Source organism: Ascaphus truei, chromosome 6, assembly GCF_040206685.1.
Source record: "Ascaphus truei isolate aAscTru1 chromosome 6, aAscTru1.hap1, whole genome shotgun sequence".
Lineage (NCBI taxonomy): Eukaryota > Metazoa > Chordata > Amphibia > Anura > Ascaphidae > Ascaphus > Ascaphus truei.
Window position 1 is genome coordinate 113,698,010 of NC_134488.1, and position 23,080 is coordinate 113,721,089.

The 23,080-nt window shown below is 43.0% G+C and overlaps 1 protein-coding gene and 1 long non-coding RNA gene across 10 annotated transcripts in view; one reads left to right on the plus strand and one right to left on the minus strand.

Annotated features, from left to right (window-relative positions):
- Positions 1-23,080, plus strand: part of PHC2 (polyhomeotic homolog 2) — a 162,408-nt gene that overhangs the window by 91,930 nt on the left and 47,398 nt on the right. For 5 of the 8 annotated variants that reach the window (XM_075605806.1, XM_075605804.1, XM_075605803.1 and 2 more), the window contains 4 exons: positions 2,121-2,252; positions 6,552-6,707; positions 7,573-7,909; positions 21,873-22,258. In XM_075605806.1, the coding sequence (XP_075461921.1) occupies positions 2,121-2,252; positions 6,552-6,707; positions 7,573-7,909; positions 21,873-22,258 (1,011 nt within the window). The remainder of the gene's footprint in view (positions 1-2,120; positions 2,253-6,551; positions 6,708-7,572; positions 7,910-21,872; positions 22,259-23,080) is intronic. The other 3 variants (XM_075605805.1, XM_075605809.1, XM_075605810.1) reach the window with 3 other exon arrangements.
- Positions 6,199-22,453, minus strand: LOC142497687 (uncharacterized). Of its 2 annotated transcripts, XR_012802305.1 has the most exons (4): positions 21,670-22,453; positions 20,249-20,350; positions 11,227-11,378; positions 6,199-7,970 (listed from the first exon to the last, which is right to left on the minus strand). It is a non-coding gene; the product is annotated as an uncharacterized LOC142497687 (long non-coding RNA). The 2 variants fall into 2 exon arrangements; XR_012802306.1 differs by lacking the exon at positions 11,227-11,378 and having other exon boundaries at positions 21,670-22,450.

The window sequence follows — 23,080 nt, forward strand, 5'->3', positions numbered from 1 at the left end:
GTAAGTTAGTCTCTACAAAGTGTGCGACCAGTTAAATCAGAGCCCAAAGCATCACTTATTAAATTTGGGCTTTATTATACAAAAACACAGTGCTTAGATTATAACAAGATTATTACAAGAACATACAATTACAATAAATGCAGAACAGTTTCTTACAATAAAAGGTTAAAACAAACAGAAATCCCTATACAGTACGTTACCATATGTCATGGGTCCTGTCCCAGAGAGGTCACTGGAGTAGAAGAGAATTCACGTGTTCTGATCCCAAACACACACCTCTGTTGCATTCTGATTTTCATATTACCTTGGTGAGACATTTGTACTATTTCTTCCCCATTGAAACAACATAAGCTCACCCCTGTCGTAAATCAGCTCTGGCGGACAGTTTTATGACTTGAAAGAAAACAAACTGTCTTCTGATGTTCAAAAGTCTGACTAAATATATGAAAGACCTCATATCTTAATTTCTCTAACTTAGACACCATCTCCAACCTTGTGTCTGTGTACTTCACATGCATGCCTGCATATAAACTTTGACAGCCTAACGTCTAGTTTTGCATGAGAAACAGATATCAGTCTTTGGCACCCCTTAATCACGAAGAGTATGGTATGATCTGATTCGTCTTATAGCAACGGTGCCAAATATGTACCTGTAATTATTAGTATAGATGTCATCACATGATATCCTCATTTTTAATAAAGTCCTCCAACTAAATGGTGACCTCTTTGTCACCTCTCCCTGTGACGCACAAGGGGTGTCTCAAGAATGTTACCGTTTTCTTTGAGGCTGCCAGCTCAGGACCTGGCTATCATCCAAAGCCTTCTAAAGTGCACATATTTCACTTTTATTGGGCCATCAGTGGTACCCCACCCCAATTAAGCCCTCTGTAGATCAGCACAGACACAAGAAAGGTCTTTACCTGTCAAACCCAATACGTTGTATTTTAACATCATTTCTAATAAGCGTTAACCCCTGAAGTACCAGATTGATTAAAATACTTAATATCATGAAATAGTATCGTGACATATAATATTATAACACAATGGGAATAAGCGCTTCAGACCTAAAACATTAGGAAAAGGAGTCCCTGCCCCGAAGAGCTTACAATCTAAGTATTTAGCGCTCCTTGGTGATCTATTCATGTTAAAAGGCTCTCATGTTCTTTGTTTTTGTTGATAATTTTCCTCCATTAGCCTTGCAAGGTTCTACTTCCTGTGAATTGTATCAGCATTATTACCAGGTGTAAATGACTGCTAACAAAGGGACAATCCCGTTATGAATAGTCGGTTCTTCAAGAAGCGTTGCGTGATTTAACACAAATGTTACAGACAAGATCTTTGAGTGAGAACATTTGCTTCCAATTTATGGGGAATCTTATAAAGGCAAAAAATTGAGAAATTCTGCGGTACATATGGTGCAATTATTTTGCTTCACTTTTGCCTTGAGACATATGCCTCAAAGTCTCTCAAATTTGACTAAATCGCACATAAGTAAAGTCCAAGAATGCTCCTTTATTTACAGATGAAAGGCAGAGAGAAAAGTTGTAGTTTTACTTCTAGCCACAGGGTGTCACTGTTGCTTTATGGCGTTCAGTCAAACTAAAACAACACAGGATTTTTTTGCTATTTGGAGATAAAATCCCTAATTACATTGTAAATCTGGCTCTGAATCTCCAGTTGTAAACTGAACAGGCCTTTTGTTATGTATTCAACAACTTTAACCCCTTCGCTGTTGGAATAAACATTTATCGAAAGTCACCGGACCAGATTTTGTGCTTTTGTTTTCACATCTTGCACCTATTTTGCGTCCTTGGATTTTGATAGATTCTTATAACCACAGGGACAGGGGGCATTTACCAGAGCCTTTCTGCTAATGCACAAGAGAGCTACAAAGACAACCAAAATCTGTGCTAAATATTGTGCTGTTTTGCACCTGTACTGCAGCGGGGAGATACGATGGCAAAACATACCAAGCCTTTTATTTAGCAGGAAAAGTTAGGAAGAAATAACAGCAGAAACGATGAAAAGTCTGGCTCTCCTTGCAGCTGGTTAGTTTGTATTTGCTGGTGACTGTTAGTTTGTATTTTGCCAGCAGATTAACCTGGCGATTTTCTCCGCAGATCATCAGCCGCACGCAGAGTGTGAGCTCCGCCCCCACCTCCGGGATCACACAGCAGGCCGTGCTTCTGGGAAACGCCAGCTCCCCCGCGCTGACTGCAAGCCAGGCCCAGATGTACCTGCGCGCTCAGATGGTAGGTGAACTCATCCGAGCATACTGTAGATTGCATGTGCCACCCACATGCCATGTAGAGGGACGTCCACACAGGAGGGGCACTGAGCAAACTGGGGACTGTTTATCAAACTTTTCTGGCTGCAAAAGTGTGGCAAGGTTGGTTTCTAAAAAAAAATAACTAGCAGATTTCAAAAATAATATTCAATGTTGTGGGGGGTTTTCTTTGCTACGTCTGGTGCGGTTTCTGCACCCAGAAGACATTGATATGTAGCGTTCAACAGGGGTTATTCATTGAACTGCAGTAGTGCCAATTGGGATATTATCTCACTGAAACTCAGTGAAGTCTATGTGAGTTTTAATGCGATAGAGCTCTGATCGGCACTATCACAGTTTAATGAGTAGCCCCATTGGCTGTCACAGAGATGATCCCCCTGCCGGCTTTAGTCTGCTGGTATAACCTTATGTTGTTCATTCAGATAACCACAGCACTCCTGTCCTGGCTCCCTGTACCATTTTTCAATGCATATTCATAGCTCTCAACTAAAGGGCTGTCCCTCTCTTAATGTCACATATATCATTATTCTCCCATAGCCTCCTCCATACTGTCTCTGGGACTTAACCTCTGCAAGAAGTATATTTGCTTCCATAGACGACTACCAGACACATGATTCCCCACAGGTAGCACAACAAATGTTCCTCCCCAGTCAAGTACAGTAGATTGCAGCATGCTCCCTGAAGGGTAGTCATTTGGGCAGCTGAACCTCCAGTACCTGTTCTAATTCACAGGCATGCAGTGATTTACACGTGGCTACTGTCCTTTAACTTCTCCAGTGCCAGAGGGCGACAATTTGATTTTGTTAAAGTGGTTGAGAGCTATGTGATATATGTACGTGTTGAATCACGTGTGCTGTTGTGTAGCTGGCAGCCTTGTATTACTGTGTTGTGCTGCATTCCATCCCTTACACCGGGAGTGGCCAACTCCAGTCCTCAAGGGCCACCAACAGGTCAGGTTTTAAGGATAGCCCTGCTTCAGCACAGGTGGCTGTCAGAATGACTGAGCCACTGATTGAACCACCTGTGCTGAAGCAGGGATATCCTTAACACGTGACCTGTTGGTGGCCCTTGAGGACTGGAGTTGGCCATCCCTGCCTTACACATTGATCATAATATACAGTATTTGGCATCATTGTATATATGGATAATGTACCCCTTCCTACAGAGGACAAATGCAAGCAAAGGGGGCAGAGAAATCTCTACAAGTATACTCTGAACAGCTGGAAGATACCACAATGGGCAGCTATCTGGCAGTGATGGGATTTAAAGGGCCCAAGTGAACTAATTCCAGTGACATGTTTAAGGGGTCTCACCTGGGTAGTTGATGAGTGTTTTACCCAAATAGGTATTTCTTTTTATTTGTTAAATTATACACAGGAGGGGTTTGATTTCTTCTGGATGTCACTGTGTGATCAGCAAGTGCTTGTACAGCTGGAGCCCAGAGTCCCCCCTCTTCACCTCCTCTTACCTTTCTTGGCTCTCTGATAAGGACAGAGTGGGGCTAAGGGTGAAAAAAAACACTTGATTTACACACACATTCACATTGAGAGGTCCCTAAGACATTCAATTGGCCGACTGTGGGATTGCACCTTTAACCGAGTGCTTAGGGCCGTGGTATTTACCCAGTTTTTGTCTTCCTTGTCACATCCCCATTTAATCACTGCCTGCCCTCCATGCTTCCACCTGGCCTCACTGGGATAGGGCAGAGCAGTGGAGATGGAGCATCTTTCCGATGAGGTTGAGAAGTTTTACTATATGGACAGATTATTGATGGCTGTTAATATTAGCCCAAGAAACATGAATTGCAGTCATTTCTTGGAGAAAATGGGTTGACCTTCCATGAGTACGACTGATTTTAGAGTGATCAGATGCCTCCTGGCTTTGAGGGATCAGCTCAGGTAGCCCCGGTGTTAGAAGTCTGCTCCCTATGTGCCAGACACACATACCTTTAGCAATGTCCGCTGTAAAAGCATAACCAAGTCTTTTTTTCCAGGACCTGCCCATAAAACTGCCATATGTTAATAGACACAAACTTCTCAATCCACAGTCGATGAGGGGCCTCCATCCCACTCTTCAAATTGGGTTCCTGTAAAGTTGGTTCAGGCCATTGGCAGAGGCAATGTTGGTGGGTCAGTGAATCTCAGAGGATGTTTTGATTGGCCGAAGTTCTAACCAATTCTTTCCTATACCCAGCACTCCATGTTATATGCTCTAAGTAATAATTTATTGTAGTTAAACCTTTCAGTGCTTTTTTTTTTTTTTTGGCACATTGGAGCCTACTATTTCAGCTTGCACATGATCCCTACTACTTTTATTGATTGAAGCTTCAAACCTTCTTCTGGATTAAGAATCAAATTAAGACAAGGCCAGGCACTGCTCTGCGACTTGGTAGGAAGTATCTGTCATGGGATATAAGAGTCTGGGATATGGTTTATCCCAGTGACACTTACTAATAGTCAGGAAGGAAGGGGAAAGGGCATTTAACTCTGACCTTCCTGAAATAATGGTCATTTCCTAGATACCACGCCCAGAATACTACAGCACATATTTGATATTAAAAGTCAGAGGTACATACTTTGCAATAGTACTTGGAATGCACTTGGTATATAAATATACTGTATACAATCTGATGATTTAGTATATGTGACAAGCTGATTTACATGTAGGGCTATTTACTAACGAGCGATATCAATTTTTATTGGTCATATAAGTAAATAGCTGTACGAATCAATAATTGTTATCACACGTTAATTAATAGACTCCTAAAGATGCTAAATGTTCCATCCATGTAACATTGCTAATCACTTACAAATCATGTCGCAAAAGTAGCTCTGTAGAGGGCTTACTGCATAATAGATAGATATCGCCTACATCAAAGTAAAATCCACTTCCCAGAGACGCAGACGCACCCCATCACCAGAGGGTCACCCCATCACCAGAGGGTCACCCTATCACCAGAGGTTGCTGCAATGTTACTCTGAGCTGTCTCGGCTAATTTTAACCATTTTGGTGCTAGAAGGGTATTCTGCACATGAAGTAGAAAACCTAGTAGTGTTAGAGCAACGGTCTGGTTATTCTAACGAGTCATAGTGGCTGTGTGTGTGTTTGAGTCTTGCTTGTTATCCTGTGCGTACAGTTCAGGATGGTGCCTCCGGGCACGGACTTGTCACTGCAGTGAGTGTTGCATCGCTCTGCACATTCTCTGTACTCCTCACACTCACACATCAGTTGCTGGCTTCAGGAATTACTTGGAAACATTTAGCAAAACCATCCTGCTGCAAAACTGGTACAAAAACAGTACCAGCTTTACCCAAAAATCTTATTGAGAGTACTGGAATTTTTATCTTTGATAAATCTTATACTCTTTTTCTTCTTGCACCACTTCTGCAGCATGGAGAATTTGATAAGCAGCACCTACTAATGTTTGATTTAAAAAAAACAAAAACGCTATTTTTGATTTTACACATCAACAGTTATTCATCTTTTCCATATATCACTGTAATACCCAATATAATGGTAATGATTGAGATTTAGTACATGCCGAGAATGTAACCAGTAGCCTGGAGTGTCCTACTAATATTATAATTGCCTTACGTTTTGTACGAATACTGGGGGGTTTTCTTGACCTCAGATCCTTGCACCACCAAAGTTACAAAAGGGCTGAAGGAGTAGATCAGTGGTTATATCATTGCTTTTGATGCAGGTGAACTTGGTTCAAACCCCAGTGGCAGCTCCTTGTGACCTTGGGCAGGTCACTTTATCCCATTGTCTCACACACCAACATTAGATTGTAAGCTCTTTGGGACAAGGACTCATTGGGCCTGCAACATCATATGTACAGCCTTGCATACACTGACAGTGCTGTATAAGAAAGAAAATCACATATATATAAAAATGTTAAAGTACTTGACTTACTCGCACAATTCCCCATGCAACCATACTTTTACAAACCAGCATTTCTATTTGTTTATTCTGATACTTCCGTGTCACATGTTGTGCTTATCTGGGTTTGAGTCAAATTGGTTTAAGACTATTTTCCGGGGATCTAAAAATGTAAAAACAAAGAGAATTTTCTGATTATTTATCACAAACAGTGTTGTAATGTGCCCCCCTGGGAGCACCTCTGAGAGTTGCTCTGCCCAAACACCTCCATCAGAACCAGATCGCTGGCCAACTGGTCCCTTGTCACCTTCATTAGCTGCCCTGTGTCTGAACCAGCTCTATGGGAAGCGAAGCAGCAACGCAGATCTCATGTGATTTCCAGGCCCAGCAAAATAACCTTGTGCAAGTAGCTAGGACCCTAGGCCGTGCTGTTCCTTTATCCCCTCAGCTCATCTTCACCCCTACGGCCACAGTGACCAGTGTCCAATCAGAGGTCAGTGCCGGAACTACCTCCCAGTCCCCAGCCAGCAGCACTCAGGTAAGTGGCTCTCTCAGCTCAAACGTTCAATTGTGGACTACAGTGTGTTAGAACGAGACACTCGCAGGGCTATAAGCAAACTCTACCAGCTGTAAAAAGTGGGGCAAAAACAGAACCAGTACAGCTCAACCCCGTTATAACGCGAATCCAATAATAACGCGATGCAAGTGTGGCTCCCAATTTTCGTATTTATGAATACTTTACAACATGATTATTGGTATCTTAAATACTTTATTGTACAATGCATACAATTGTACATTATTTCTAATGCGATCCGCTTGTATTGCGATGTGATTGTTTGGACCCCAAGAACAGCGTTATAAGGAGGTTGAGCTGTATTTTGAAAGAAAGAAATTGCATTGAAGGTTTAACTGAGAGACTTTTTTTTTTATACATTTTCCCCGGGCCTTAGAACTTCTTTTGTGAACTTTATGGCGGGAGTTTTAATTCCCATCTATGCATGAAGTAAAAAACACTAAAAGGAGTTATTTCGTAAAGTCTCCTTGCTGCAAATCTGGGGCAAACCTAATGCAAATCAATAGCACCGGATTTAGCAAAGGAAAAACCCCAACTGTTTTCAAAGGGATCCAATGTTTTGCAGCCCGGAGACTTTGATCAGTCAGTGAAGTCATTAACAACACAGATCATAGGCTTGGAGCTCTACATACCTAAGTCTCACATGTAACCCACGGATCTACCGATTTGTTCATTTTTAGCTCTGTTCTCTGGCTTTCTACCTGATCACCACAAAGTAGAACAGCCCCAAATCCCATAACTAGAACACAATGGCGCCATAGTCTTTTCTTTTTTTACAGTCAAACTTATTGTGTAACCCTGTGCCGCCTCACTCTCTGTCACCACACAGGGGCAGTGCGAGATCATGGTGCAGATGTTCCCGTCTGTGTTTCAGGTACAGAATCTAGCTGTGCGTGGTCAGCACAGCCTGGCAGGAGGGCTGAGCACCCAGTCACATCTCCCCAGCCTTGCTATGAAGCCAGCCACAAGCAGTCTTAGCCTCCAGCCAGTGACCAGCACCTCTCAGGCCAAAGCGACGGGACATATGCTCCTGCCGGGGGGCAGAGGGGCCCATGGTGACTCTTCCGACAGCTACAAGAAGGGGGAGACCCAAGGCACTGACAACCGAGGAGTGGCATCGAGCAGGACAGTGGTACCCGTGACAGGATCTTCTATCATCACTCCAGGTGATTGGCTGGTACTTGGCATGTCTGTTCCACTAGTTATATCTTGGATAGGTAACTGAGACTGCAGAAATTAGGAGAAGGAAACATTACATGGAAACAAAGTAATATTTTACAGCAGATAAGGACCATCATGTAGTGAGCCCTTTGTTCAGACCTGATGTAAAGCTTCAAATCCCTTTTTGCTTCTTGGCATTTGTCTGTGGTTAGAGCACCCTTGGGTACTATCCCAGGCAGCTTTTAATTCCTTTAATGTTTTAACCTCTACCTCTTCTGCTGGGGGGGGGCTGCTGGATCCATTGCTTTTCCCGTGAAGCACTTCCTAGATTTTCCCTTGAGCCTCATAACCAACAGCTGAAGCGTAATACCTGTTCTGGCGTGCTACCACTCGTCTGTACCTTGTTAACGCAGATTATGCATTTTAAAATGAAGTTCAACTTAGCGGGTCAAAACATTTTTTTTTTTTTCAAAACAACTTAATGGTCTATTTGGTTTTCTTGGGATTAAATCACCCTCAAAGTAACTAGTCTAATTATTTGTATCCTGTGGGAAATGAATGTTTTTTATTTCTCTGGGAAAACTGGGTTTAAACATATCAGCTCCCTTTCTTTTTCTTTTTGATTGGTGATGGCTTCATAAATACTTCACAAACAAAGAAATCAAGTTTTAACGATATCCCTGCTTCAGCACAGGTAGCTCAGTCGTTGACTGAGCCACTTATTGAACCACCTGTGCTGGAGCAGGAATATCCTTAGAATCGGACCTGTTAGTAAATAGACCACACAGCATTTTCTACCAGCCAAATATACTTTACTACAGGGGTGAGCAACTCCAGTCCTCAAGGGCCACCAACAGGTCAGGTTTTCAGGATATCCCTGCTTCAGCACAGGTGGCTCAATCAGTGGCTCAGTCGAAGACCAAAACCTGACCTGTTGGTGGCTCTTGAAGACTGGAGTAAAAATATATGCACCTGGATTGAAAACTGGTTGAAGGACAGACAACAGAGGGTTGTCATAAATGGAACTTTTTCAGGTTGGGCTAAGGTCATGAATGGAGTACCTCAGGGATCGGTACTGGGACCCCTGCTTTTTAACTTGTTTATTAATGACCTTTAGTTTGGCATTGAGAGCAAAGTCTCCATCTTTGCTGATAATACTAAATTGTGTAAGGTAATAGAATCAGAGCAGGATGTAATTTCTCTCCAGAAGGACTTGGGGAGACTGGAAACTTGGGCAGGTAAATGGCAGATGAGGTTTAATACAGATAAATGTCAGGTTATGCATTTGGGAAGCAAGAATAAACTGGCGACTTACAAATTAAATTGGGATAAATTGGGGGAATCCTTGATGGACAAGGATTTGGGAGTGCTTGTAGACAGCAGGCTTAGCAATAGTGCCCAAAGTCATGCAGTAGCTGCAAAGGCAAACAAGACCTTATCTTGCATTAAACGGGCAACGGATGGAAGGGAAGTAAACATAATTATGCCCCTTTACAAAGCATTAGTAAGACCACACCTTGAATATGGGGTACAATTTTGGGCAGTAGTAGAAGGAACACAGGGCACAACGGATTTCTGAAATCTAAACTAATTTATTGAGCCAACACAACGTTTCGACCTCAAAGGTATTTATCAAGTGACATAGTGGCATAACACACAATCCCAAAAGACAGCATTTAAATAGCAGCACATGTTTTCTATCCTGGACATCTTTGGGATTGTGTGTTATGCCACTATGTCACTTGATAAAGACCTTTGAGGTCGAAACGTTGTGTTGGCTCAATAAATGAGTTTAGATTTGCAGAAATCTGTTGTGCCCTGTGTTGCTTCTACTACTGATCTAGGACTGGAAACAGGCTTTCGTTCAAGCACGGGAGCACCGGTAATTGTATCATTCTAACTATTTTTTTAAGGTGTGCAGCATTTACTTCATATACCTGGACTGTACAATTTTGGGCACCACTCCTTAGAAAAGATATTATGGAACTACAGAGTGTAGACAAGAGCCGCCAAATTAATAAAGGGATGGACAATCTAACTTATGAGGAGAGGCTAGCTAAATTAGATTTCTTTACATAAAAAAAGAGGCGTCTAAGAGGGGATATGATAACTATATACAAATATATTTGGGGACAGTACAAGGAGCTTTCAAAAGAACTATTCATCCCACGGGCAGTACAAAGGGCTCAGGGTAATCCCTTAAGGTTGAAGGAAAGGAGATTTCACCAGCAACAAAGGAAAGGGTTCTTTACAGTAAGGGCAGTTAAAATGTGGAATTCATTATCCATCGAGACTGTGATGGCAGATACAATAGATTTGTTCAAAAAAAGGTTGGACATCTTTTTAGAAAGGAAAGGTATACAGGGATATACCAAATAACTAAACATGAGATGAATGTTGATCCAGGGAATAATCCAACTGCCTATTCTTGGCTCCGGGAACGAATTTATTTTTCCCCTTATGAGATATCATTGGATGATATGTCACTGGGGGTTTTTTTTTGCCTTCCTCTGGATCAATAAGTAAGTACAGATATAGGATAAAGTATTTGTTGTCTAAATTTAGCATAGGTTGAACTTGATGGACGCATTTCTTTTTTCAACCTCATCTACTATGTAACTATGTACTGTAACTATGTAACTATGAGTTGGCCACCCCTGTTTTAACCCAATGTTTCTCAACTCTCCACGGGACACCCCAGGCAGACCAGGTTTTAGGAACAATCAATGACTTACCAAGCACACCTGTCTGCACTTCTCTTACATGTGAACATGGGATTATCTGTTTATCCCTAAAACATGGCATGGATGGTAGGTTGTCCTGATCAGAGGGTTGAGAAACATGATGCAAACAGGTTACATTACTCTTGCATTTATATTGCTCTTCTTTTGCATTACCTGTCATTTGTATGTGTGCTACTCCAGTCACTTGGACCTCATAGCCACCAGATCATACTATTGATGCAGATAACACATTCTAGGGAAAAGGGAAACCTGGATCCTATGAGGTACGGGAAACAGAAGCATTCCTATACATGCTGAGCTTTCCACTGTGGCTTCTCTGCATGTTCCAACATTATAAGTTAGAAATTATCGGCTCAAGTCTTGAGGACCAACCAGTGATCCACTGCAAACACCACCCATTTCTCCTAGGAAATGTTGCAGTGCGAGGATTAATGCTTCTCCTTTTGAACATTATTTCAAATATGTATTTTCGACGTGTGACTGTGATAAAGAGGATGTTGCAGCCCTAGGTTGTTTGAAGGCCACATTCCTGATCTTCAGTAACTTATGTAACCTGTCACTGTCATAGCGAAACTGACCAAGGGCTTGGATACATCAAGGGAATAAGTAATGATGTCCTCCTCTGTATGCAGAATCTGTATGTCTCTTGAGTAGCTAAGGGCTCTGTGTCCTGCAAGGTCACTGAAGGTCGCTACCAAAAAGGTGAAAGTAACACTCCTCTCACCGACATCTGCATGAACAGGAAATATAGATACAGTTTAGTATAGCTTCTTCTGGTACAGATTAAGGTATATACAGCAGTTTTGATAGGAAGTATTTGAGAGTGTCTACCCATCTTTGTGGATTAGGGAAGGCTTAATCTTTGGGATAACCATTTGGTTTCACATCCAAACCAGTCTTAGGATCCTATTCAGTAATGTCCGACAAGTCATTTATCGACAATTTTGAGCACTTTCGAACGAGTTTGCATGTGTAGCTATTCAGAGAGCTCCGATAACATGCCAAACTCGCTTGAAAACAGCTTCTTACCGATCGGTAGCACTCTCGCAATGTCAAACCAAGCGGTAGTTCCGAGATGCACATCGCAGCTGCAACTCGCAGATTCCCATCTCGCCACCTGAAAGGTGATGAGATGGGATCCGCGATGTGCATATGTAGGAGAAAAATGTATTCTTACTACATCGGTTTGAAGCCGGGGGTCTCCTGAGCTGACCCGCATTAATATCAGCTCTTGAGATCCCCTACTTCAATCCTATGTAATGAAAATACATTTACAGCCAGCTTCATTACTTTAGTGCCTAACCACTAAGATTTTGAAGGGCTGAAATAGCAGTGCCTGGTTTGTTGGTGATAGAGGGAGTGGGGTTAAGCTTGGAGTTGCCCCAGGGTGGGTGTTAGCTGTTGCAGGAGGAGTTAACTAACCCCTTTGCTACCTTAGCGGTTACTGATGCTAAGGTAATGAAGGGGTTATCCCCCATTCGGTAGGCCTAAACACCCACCAAGGGCCAAATACCACCATCAATGTTGCCCGGGGGGGGGGGGGGAGGTTTATGCCTGCCGGGAGGGTTTAACTCCGCCCACAAGGCCAAAACACCCGAGGGGAACTATCCCCTTCACCCCCTCTACCAACAACAGCACAAAGGAATGGGCAAATATGCTATTAGCTAAAGATGGTTAATAGCACTTTTGCCCATTCAAATAATCATTACAGTGCAAAACACTCAAATACATTACTATAAAAAATACATCACTATAAAACAAAACCCTAGCTATTTAATCCATTGATTTTGTCACTGTGGCCATCCTCATCTTCGGCCTCTGCGTCGTCCTCGTCTTCAGTGGCCAGCAACATTAAAATTTAAAACTAACTACTGGCCAGTAACCCCTTAATTACCTTACCTTAACCCCCTCCCCCCGCTATCCTCCCAGGAGGCCTAATTACACTCCCGAGGGCAACTAGTCCCAGCTCCCACCCCCTCCAACCCCTTCAACCCCATCCCCACATATACAAATTGGCAAAAGCCCTAGTAGCCAAATATGGCTAATAGCACTATTGCCCATTTGTTTTTTTAAATTAAATGCACAATAAAATTGACATTAAAGTACAATACATTACATGATAGGTAATAAACCCATTGATTGTCACTGTGGAAACCTATGCATACTATGGGGGCACAGATTACCACAATGGCAATGATGGGCATACATTACAATTAAATAAAAACAGACATTTGCCAAAAAAAAGTCATTGATTGCCCATGTGATTCTGGGTGAATGATAGTGCTGCAACCAGTAATTAAGAAGGGGGCAGAAGGGCCAGGCTTTGGAAGAGCTCTGTTTTTGACATGTTAAGTTTGAGTTGGCGTAGGGCCCTCCAGGATGATATAGCAGAGAGACATTCAGAGTTCAGACTTTGCTCTGTACGCAGGTGTAAGCTCAGGGGTTGAAAAGTAAATGTGTGTGTCATCAGCATAGAGGTGATATTTTAACTCAAGAGATGTGATAAGGTCACCTACAGAGAGTGTGTAAAGAGAAAAGAGAAGAGGTCCCAGAGAAAATTCTGGGGTTAACCCCACAGAGAGATAAATAGAGTTGGAGGATGTGCAATTAGACACTGAAAGTACGATGAGATAGGTAAGGCCTGGGACATAGAGGGTTCAGCCGCACTCCTGCTCTGCCTAGCCTGCTGAAAATTGAGCTTTTTCCTGTCCTTGCAGGCGAGGCAGTGAGCGCGCTCTGGGGGCGGAGGCGGAGCGGAGGCGTGTCAGGAGGTGGAGCGGGAGGCGGGGCTAGTCCCTCGCTCCCATTGGATGTGAGCGGTCACGTGACCACTCACATCGCTTCCCAGAGCGGCAAATTTGAAACTTGCCTGTCTCGGCAAAGTTTCTGAGCCTCCGCACGCATCAGCACGCACGCGGAGGGGGAAACTATAGCCGCGCTATGACAGATGCAGGGGGTTAGTGCATCTGCTCAGCGCGGCTCAGCCCGTCTCAGCCCGCCTCAGCGATCTTGGACTTACTATGCCCCAGTCCTAAGAAGAAATCCAAAATAGAGCTTTGTTACAGATACCAAGAGTATGGAGAATGTGAAGGAGAAGAGGGTGGTCCACACAGTATCAAAGGCTGCAGAGAGGTGGAGTAATATGAGCAGTGTAATAACCTTTGTCTTTGGCAGCATGGAGGTCATTAGTCATTTTAGTGAGGGCTGTTTCTGTGGAGTGAGCAGTGCGGAAGCCAGATAGTAGAGGGTCTAGGAGAGAATAGGAGGTGAGAAAATGGAGCAAGTGAGAAAATACAAGACGTTCAAGTCGGGAGACAGGACGATAGTTGGAGAGACAGGTGGGGTCAAGCTTGCTGTTTTTGAGTAAAGGTATAACTGTTGCATGTTTGAAGGAGGAGGGAAAGGTACCAGAGTAGAAGGAGGAGTTGAAAATATGTGAGCGTTGGGATTAGAGTAGTAGAAAGAGGTTTGAGTTGGCTACTCCTGGTGTAACCACTGATAAACAGCATGTTGGTGGAAGTGCAGCAAATAGGTGCATGCTCCAAATTAATGATCCATAAACTTCCATTAAAGTAAATGAATGCTGATGCATTGTTAACTGTGTGCTGCCCTGCTTTTCACTACATTAAGGGGTTAAGCAGTTTTGTTTTTGGAGCTTAATACATACAGTAACTGCCTTATTATCAGAAATTAACCTTAACCAGTGCCATGTCAGAGCAGTTTCCTGTGACAGTGACTGGGTTAATTATTAGTTGTTGTGTGTATAAAGAACCTTATCTAACTAAACCACTGTACTCCAGCAGATGTTATTAAACAATTAGCAAACATTTGTGCAAACAGGTCCCAGCATTGCATTGATCTACAGCGCATTGTTGACCACTCTGGCATCATATAGGTACAAAATGGGCAGGTTATGACACTATGGGCCTTATTCAGAAAGCCTCTATAAGGCCCTTATCGAGCACTTATCGACCAAAATGGCTACTCGTATTCAGAAAGCCTCGATAACGGCCTGTATCGCCGCAAAATTTTATCGCTATCCGAAATTCGCCGACTGAGCAGCGATCAGCCCCTTATCGACCATTTTCGGATGGTTGATAAACTCGCGCGATTCAGAGACCCGCGAGTCGGCTGTCGCGGCATATTGCAGCCCATCGCAGTCCTAAAAGGCGGTCTTCTCCCCAAATCCAATTCACCACAATTTTTTTGGTCAATTGGTGGGGAGATGCCTCGATGAGCAGCGATGTGTCGGGACTTAGAAAAAATCAGACCCCTTTCCTGCCTCGGATTGATGCCGGGGGTCTCCGGAGCTGATAGCCATTAATAGCAGCTCCGGACCCCCCCCCCCCCGGCATGCATCCGAGGCAGGAAACATGCATGTTCTGCAACTTCATTACCGTAGCGGCTAACCGCTAAGGCAATGAAGGGGTTAAACACCCGTGCCAGGCTTACTGTAAGAAACATACAATACAATACAGTGGCTAGCGGGGGTGGGTGAAGGGGGAATTTGGCCCTTAGTGGCTGTTTAGGCATTGCAGGGGGGTTGCAGGGGGAGTTAACCCCTTCATTACCTTAGCGGTTAATACCGCTAAGGTAATAAAGGGGTTAACCCAACCGCTACCCACCCGCAAGGTCTAAACACCCATCCTTAGGGCTAATACCCCCTTCACCCACCCGTGAGGCCTAAACACCCACCCCTGACTGACTATACCCACCCTACACCCATTGAGTAGTATAGTGGTACATCATACCCATATAATAATAATATGGGCATGATAAGCCTCTATAGCACTCAATGGGCACCCTAATGACAATAAATTAATACACAAGACACACAATAATAAAATGTAACTAAACTCCAAAAAATCACACGTCACTAAATACAAACAGTAGCCAGCTAATACAATCAATACAATCAATAGCAACATCAACAATGAATTAATTAAACCATTAACCAATCGAAACAATTTATTCCGAAACCAACTCAAAATGAATAGTAACACTAACCAATGTAAACAATGAATTACTCCAACATTAATTAATTTAAACAGTTAAATAGAAAGAAAGAAATTCTAACAATCTCTGAAGTAACCATAAAACATATTAGCTAACATAATATAACATTAAATACAAATGAACACCAATCGCAAACCTTTAATTACATTAAGCATGAAAAAACAAACAATGACATCCACATAATACATGAAATGCCAACAAGCAACACCAATACCAAGCGAGAAATGCCCCCCAAATATTGTCATAATAATGTATTAATCTGTACCCTAAAGAGGTACCGATTAATATATTATCAGTCAATGTGCCTCCCCCCAAAAAATCAAAAAACACATCCAAAGATTAATCCTGTAAAAAGAGACATTTACAAACATTGAATATATTACTTACCATTAGAAGCGGTGGCCCTTCGACTCCCGGGAAAACAGGAAGCTCACGTACCTTGAAGGCCTCCAACAGCATCCGATGCCATCCGCCATGAAGATCCGGCTCAGGTACCCAAATCTTCTTTTTTCTTTCTTTAATCACCTTCTTCTATCTTCATCTGTAACCATTTCTTGTTCTTCTTTATCTTCTTTCTTCATCTGTCAATCCAAAATACCCCATGTTAAATCCCAGCCGATGCTGTCTCGTCGGCTTCTTGGGCTCAAATGTGGCGTCACAGCCTTAAATATGGCTTGTGATGTCACATTTACCCTCAAAATGGTTAACAGCCACCTGATTGGCTGTTAAAACCATGTGCAGACTTTAATTATTTTTGTTTTTGCCGTGACGTCACTTAAAGGGAATGATGCCAGCCAATCAGAATGGCTGTGCTTAATTTCCCTTTAACATGACGTCACTAAATCCAAGATGGCCGCTGTGTCACAAGGTAGTTAAGCCAATCAGAGTGTGGAATTTGTTCCCACGATCTGATTGGCTGAAATACCATCTGACGCCGGCTTCGTGACGTCATCTTAAAGGCAAATGAAGCACAGCCATTCTGATTGGCTGGCATCATTCCCTTTAAGTGACGTCACGGCAAAAAAAAAAAATTAAAGCCGTGCATGGTTTTAACAGCCAATCAGGTGGCTTTTAACCATTTTGAGGGTAAATGTGACGTCACAAGCCATATTTAAGGCCGTGACGCCTCATTTGAGCCCAAGAAGCCGACGAGACAGCATCGGCTGGGATTTAACATGGGGTATTTTGGATTGACAGATGAAGAAAGAAGATAAAGAAGAACAACAAATGGTTACAGATGAAGATAGAAGAAGGTGATTAAAGAAAGAAAAAAGAAGATTTGGGTACCTGAGCCGGATCTTCATTGTGGATGGCATCGGATGCTGTTGGAGGCCTTCAAGGTACATGAGCTTCCTGTTTCCCCGGGAGTCGAAGGGCCACCGCTTCTAATGATAAGTAATATATTCAATGTTTGTAAATGTCTCTTTTTACAGGTTTAATCTTTGGATGTGTTTTTTGATTTTATGGGGGGAGGCACATTGACTGATAATATATTAATCGGTACCTCTTTAGGGTACAGATTAATATATTATTATGACAATATTTGGGGGGCATTTCTCGCTTGGTATTGGTGTTGCTTTTTGCCATTTCATGTATTATGTGGATGTCATAGTTTGTTTTTTCATGCTTAATGTAATTGAAGGTTTGCGATTGGTGTTCGTTTGTACTTAATGTTATATTATGTTAGCTAATGTGTTTTATGGTTACTTCAGAGATTGTAAGAATTTCTTTCTTTCTATTTAACTGTTTAAATTAATTAATGTTGGAGTAATTCATTGTTTACATTGGTTAGTGTTACTATTCATTTTGAGTTGGTTTCGGAATAAATTGTTTAGATTGGTTAATGGTTTAATTAATTCATTGTTGATGTTGCTATTGATTGTATTGATTGGATTAGCTGGCTACTGTTTGTATTTAGTGACATGTGATTTTTTGGAGTTTAGTTACATTTTATTATTGTGTGTCTTGTGTATTACTGTATTGTGATTAGGGTGCCCATTGAGTGCTATAGAGGCTTATCATGCCCATATTATTATTATATGGGTATGATGTACCACTATACTACTCAATGGGTATATGGTGGGTATAGTCAGTCAGGGTGGGTGTTTAGGCCTCCCGGGTTGGTATCGGGTCAGGGTGGGTTAACCCCTTAATGACTATAGCGGTTAGTAACCGCTAAGGTGATTAAGGGGTTAGGGGCCATTAGAATGTATTTATTTTGTATATATGCTTTCTGGCAATGGAGGACAGAGGGACCGGCTGTTGTGGTAAGTATAACTTTATTTATTTACTTAATTTATGTATGCTAATGCAGGGTTTAATAATGGGCAAATAATCTATTATCCATATCTGGATAATAGTTATTTTGCCCATTACTGTACTGTATGGGTTTGGGCGGAGGGGGAGGGGGGGGCGTGTATTGATGTTTTTTTAAATATGTATTAATATACATTTCTTTAATAAAGGTGCCTGTATCTTGGGAAGCAGGGGGTCCCCGGACATAAAACCAACGTGGTTCAGCTCCGGAGACCATCTGCACCTCTACACTATTAAAGAAATATATATTTAAATAAACAATTTTCGGGCGACATTTCAGCTGGGAGAGGCGGCTCTCTCAGAGCAGCTCTCTCTGTAGCAGAAATGAATAGCTTGTTTAGGCCTTTTCAGAGGGTTGATGCTCTCGCTGGCAGCAAATCGCCCGTTTTGGGCATTTTGCTATCACTGGTAATCGAGCCTTTCTGAATACCGTGATAGCAACGCCCAAAAAACAGTCATTTTAAATTCCCTGGCGATTTTTTTTATCAACCCTCTCTGAATAAGGCCCTATGTGTTTGTGTGAGGCCCATAAAGAACACGTGCTAACTACCTAAGGGTCCCTATATTTTTATCAAACCATTATAATGATGATAAAATTAAGTGAAATTATTGCATCTTATTATTGCTTTGTTTACTTCTGCAAAAAAAATATTAAGGGGTATTGGATAACGACCTCCAGATTATTAGGTCCTAAAGAAAGTAAAAACTCTAAAAGACTGGGTGAGCCCCAATTGTGGAGCATGGCTATCGCCCCACTCGTGTTGCTGCCATTGTAGACTCCATGTGGCACACACGCTAGTGTCTTGCTCTGATTCTCTCTGGTGTCCTTGGTCACAGAAGAGGAACCTGTGAAAGGGGCGAAGAACGGGGAGAGGATCTTATTATCCCTCACACTCTTATGGAGTATTGGTTGCCATGGAAGCAGCCTCCTCTGTTCCTTTGGGTTATAAATAAATAAGAAGCACTCTAATCAACCCGAGGCTCTAGTCATCTGTTCCTTGAGCATGAGTGCATCTTGTAGTAACCCCTTCATTGTAGGGTAGGAGAGAGAATATGGGGTACATAGCATTGTGAAAAAGTACCCCGCAGGTATCTAGATGTGAAGTAGGGAAAGTATAGTGTCCTTCAGCTGCAGTGCCATTTCAAAAGTAGTGTTACTGGGTCTGATTACAGAAGAGGCCATGCACCCCCCCCCCCCACATAGCATCCACTTCCCCCTCCATGCTGTTTCTTGTCACCGTTTTGTTACCCTTCCAATGTCTTCAAAAATCCCTTTCTCACCCCAACTTGTTATCTACATCTCTTTTTTTTTTCTACTTTCCTAACCCCTGTTTTAGCCTTAGATTCCTTTATATCAGTATTTTTAACCTGAGGAAGAGAGGAGAACTCTCGAAAGCTTGTCCTATGACATAAATTGTTAGTCCAATTAAAAAACGTATCACCTAATACTGAAATACTCATTTATTTTTATTCGGCACTATCGCAACTGGACTAACACGGCTATTTCTGGATATATATATATTGGAAATTGCATCTACTTTGACACCTTCATTCTGATGTTTCATGATCCAATTCTTCACCACATTTCTCTTTCAGGGATAATGTGAAATAGTTTTTCAGAGGCCCCAGGAACATGCCCATCATTAGGAATTTTTTCAATGGAATATCTGATCACTCAACCCAAATTAATACAACTTTTGAAATGGCATTTGTCAGCCCTTAAGGGGTTAACGGGGCATACCACGCAGGTCTCTTGCAGTAACAGGGCTAAGACATGGAAGAACCTATTACTGCGTCATCCCTCCCCCGCCTTTCACACCACTCTGCCTCCCAGCTCCCTCCAAACCACTCCCATCCAACCTTCCCTAGAGTCTACACTCCCTGCTCTGTGTAATGTGATGAACTCAATCGCCTGAAGGCACCAAGACTGATGCTTTAATTTAAACTGCCAGGACAAAAGGGTCTCTTGTTATGCTATGCAAATGTATGTCCCGAGCTCCTGCCGGTGGAGGTGACAATGCAGGAAGCTTTGTGTCAGGTTACCAGAGTCCCCATGTGTAGCAAGCAGCCTTGCCGGACTGCAGAATCTGTTTGCCATTAGATAATGTCCTCCTGGGGGCTATTATCCCAGTAACAGGTTCTGTAACCTATGTCCACGTACTTGTAAGCAGTGAGGCCTCGCAGAACCGTCTCATCTCAGATCAGAATACACAACATTTCAATCACTGTGCTGTAGTGGAATTAGTCCATTCGCCTCAAGGGACTTACAGTGTAATGCAGCTGCAGGGACTTTGTGAAGAAGCGCCACCATTCTCATGTTCCCCATCAATTTCAAGGAGACTCGTCATAATCAGGAGATCCCTGCGACTCCTTCTTTTGAGCATGGTATATTGTAGGGCAGAAAAAATAGAATAAACAAAAACAGAGAACATGCACGGTTAAGAAAAACAGGACACATATAATAGAGGCCACAGGCCGGAGTAGATCAGTTGTAATGTGTGTATTTCAGTTAACCCATTTTGTGCCTGAGGGTCCAAGGGAAAAGGAGTTAGTGAGTAAAGACACTGAGGTGAACCTTGTTCTATTCCCGGTGTCAATTCCTTGTGACGTTGGTCAACCCACCTTATCTCCCTGTGGCACCAAAAACACATAGATTGTAAGCTCATCTGGGCAGGGACTGTGTCTGTAACAATGTGCTGCGTGCCTACACTGTAATTGTGGAGCGCTTTGAGTCCCATTGGGAGAAAAGCGCTATATGAAATAAAGTTATTAAGGGTATTGCTGTCCTGAGGAATTCACGGCTTTCACGTGTTTTCGTGAAATGTGTCTGAGCTTCTATAAAGGGTTCAGTACAGAAATTAGGTTTTGGATGGATATTGAGAAAACAGATGAAGGACCCGGCGGAGTGGCTAGGTCACCATCATTTGCTGACATTATTATAACTCCAAGCCAAACCATCTATGCACACAACAGAAAGCAATACATGCAAATCCTACACACAGATCGGGAACTTTCCCTGGTGCACAAAATAGGCACTGAACTAACATCTGCAAAGCCAAAACTGTGATCAGTTAAAGCTGTACATATACAGCCCCTGAGAAAAGTTCCCTTTTTATATTCACATGTAAGTACAAGGAGCACAGTCCCAATTCCGCTCCACTTGCTCTGACAAATGCATATGGACAGAATCCGAATCCGTGCACGCCTCGCTATACATGCCAACCCCATTAATGTGTATGCAGAGCAAGATCAGTACAGACACAATCATTGCCATCCACCACAAAAAGACTACGAGAAAACAAAATGGTATATGCTCGAAGAGTCAGCTTTGATCCAACAGTTATCCGTTGCCAATATAAAAAAAAAAGAGGGAGGGAAATGGTATATAACTGGGTGTGTGCTGCAAATTATGTCAGGCTGTCACATCAAAAGTAATGAAAATAAAGTAAAGACAGCAGCACAGTTGGAAGGTACAGTCCCCCCCCCCCGTCCCCCGTCCCCCCATGAACTGTTGTATTATAATATCACCATAATAATATATTAAGATGTTGAATTGCAACAAAAGTTATTTGGTGTACTGCTGTTTTTTCTTTATCCTTCACATAAATACATATCAATCCCTCCATTTATAGAGGCAGCCGTAAAAGTGGGGTTTTGCCAATCCCAGGAACAGTGCACACAAACTTTACCGGTTTCTTAATGCAGATACGGTGCCCTGCCAAGCCCAGGGAAAGCACAGGGATCAGCGAACGTTTTCTCGTGTACTAAGGCCGGCAACGTCCTTTATTTATATACAGATGAATGCCTCTCCATGTCTTTGCCTTGTCTCTACTGATACGCCTGTAGTATGTAAAAAATGTAATAACTGTTTCTACTTTGCTGCCTCCCACAGCCTACACTCATCAGCTTATGCAGCAGCAGCACCAGAAGCAGATTCAGCATCAGTTTGTCATCCAGCATCAGCAGCAGATCCAGCCCCGTCCTGCCCTCCCACTCGCCCAGATCAGCTCCCCTCTGCAGCCTCTCACCCATCAGCCACAGCTGTCCCAGTGCCTCACCGCCACGCCCGTCACATCCCAGGCTCAGCTGGAGCCCCCCTCCACATGCGTAGTATCCAACGGGCAGAGGCCCAGCCCGGTTCTGCAGCTCCCTGCTGCTCAGCCCAGTCCCGGCCTGTCCGGGAAGCTTTTACAAGAAGGGCAAGAACCTCCGCTGCAGTGCAGGCTTCTCCCGCAGAGCTCAGCTGTCATCTTGCAGATCCAGGCGCCGCCAGGCACGGTGAGTGCACCCCAGGAGGGTGAATGCCAACTGTGTGCGATAAGGTGACTTAACCCTTTCACTGTGAGAGGAGCCTGCAGTGCACAACGTTACACAAAAGGACAACACTCATTCAGATCTGAATTAAACTGCTCCTGGTGTTAGAGGGGCCAGCAACAGATTGTGCTACTGGAATCTCTGCACTGACAGTGTTAAATCAGCAGTCTGTCTGAGCACATATTGGTCAGTGTCAGCGATAAGGTCACTGCACCTTCTCAATCTTTAATGTTTGTGCCAGAAATTGTGACTTGCTTATCAAGAGTCAAACTGGAAATAGCAAGACCACAAAGCCCTCAGAAGCCACACTACAGCTGCTTTCCTTAGGCTTGGGCAGCTTTGGCTAGGATTAAAGTGGATGAATGGCAGTAGCACGTTCAATGAGTTAAATGTAGGTGAAATCAGACATGCAGATGTATTTATATCCCCTTTGCTTAGAAATGTGTTGCTGGCCTGTCTGGCAGAAAGTAGCATGTATGTATGTATGTATGTATGTATGTATGTATGTGTTAAACAGAACCTACAGACAAATAGTTGATTGCCACTTTCTTGGTTTCTGCAAGATGATGATTAGGATGTCAATATTATTAGGATAAAAGTGGACAACGCAAAGCATTAGGCTGCGCTTATAGTGCCGGCGACAGCAACGTGATGTCGCGGCAAAACAAATGCATTGCCACCGTCACGTGCGCTTATAGTAAGTGAGACGCAATGACGCAACGGAGCGACGGATTGGTCGCGATCGCTAGAAGTCATCTCTATTTGATTTTCCAGCGACCGTCACCG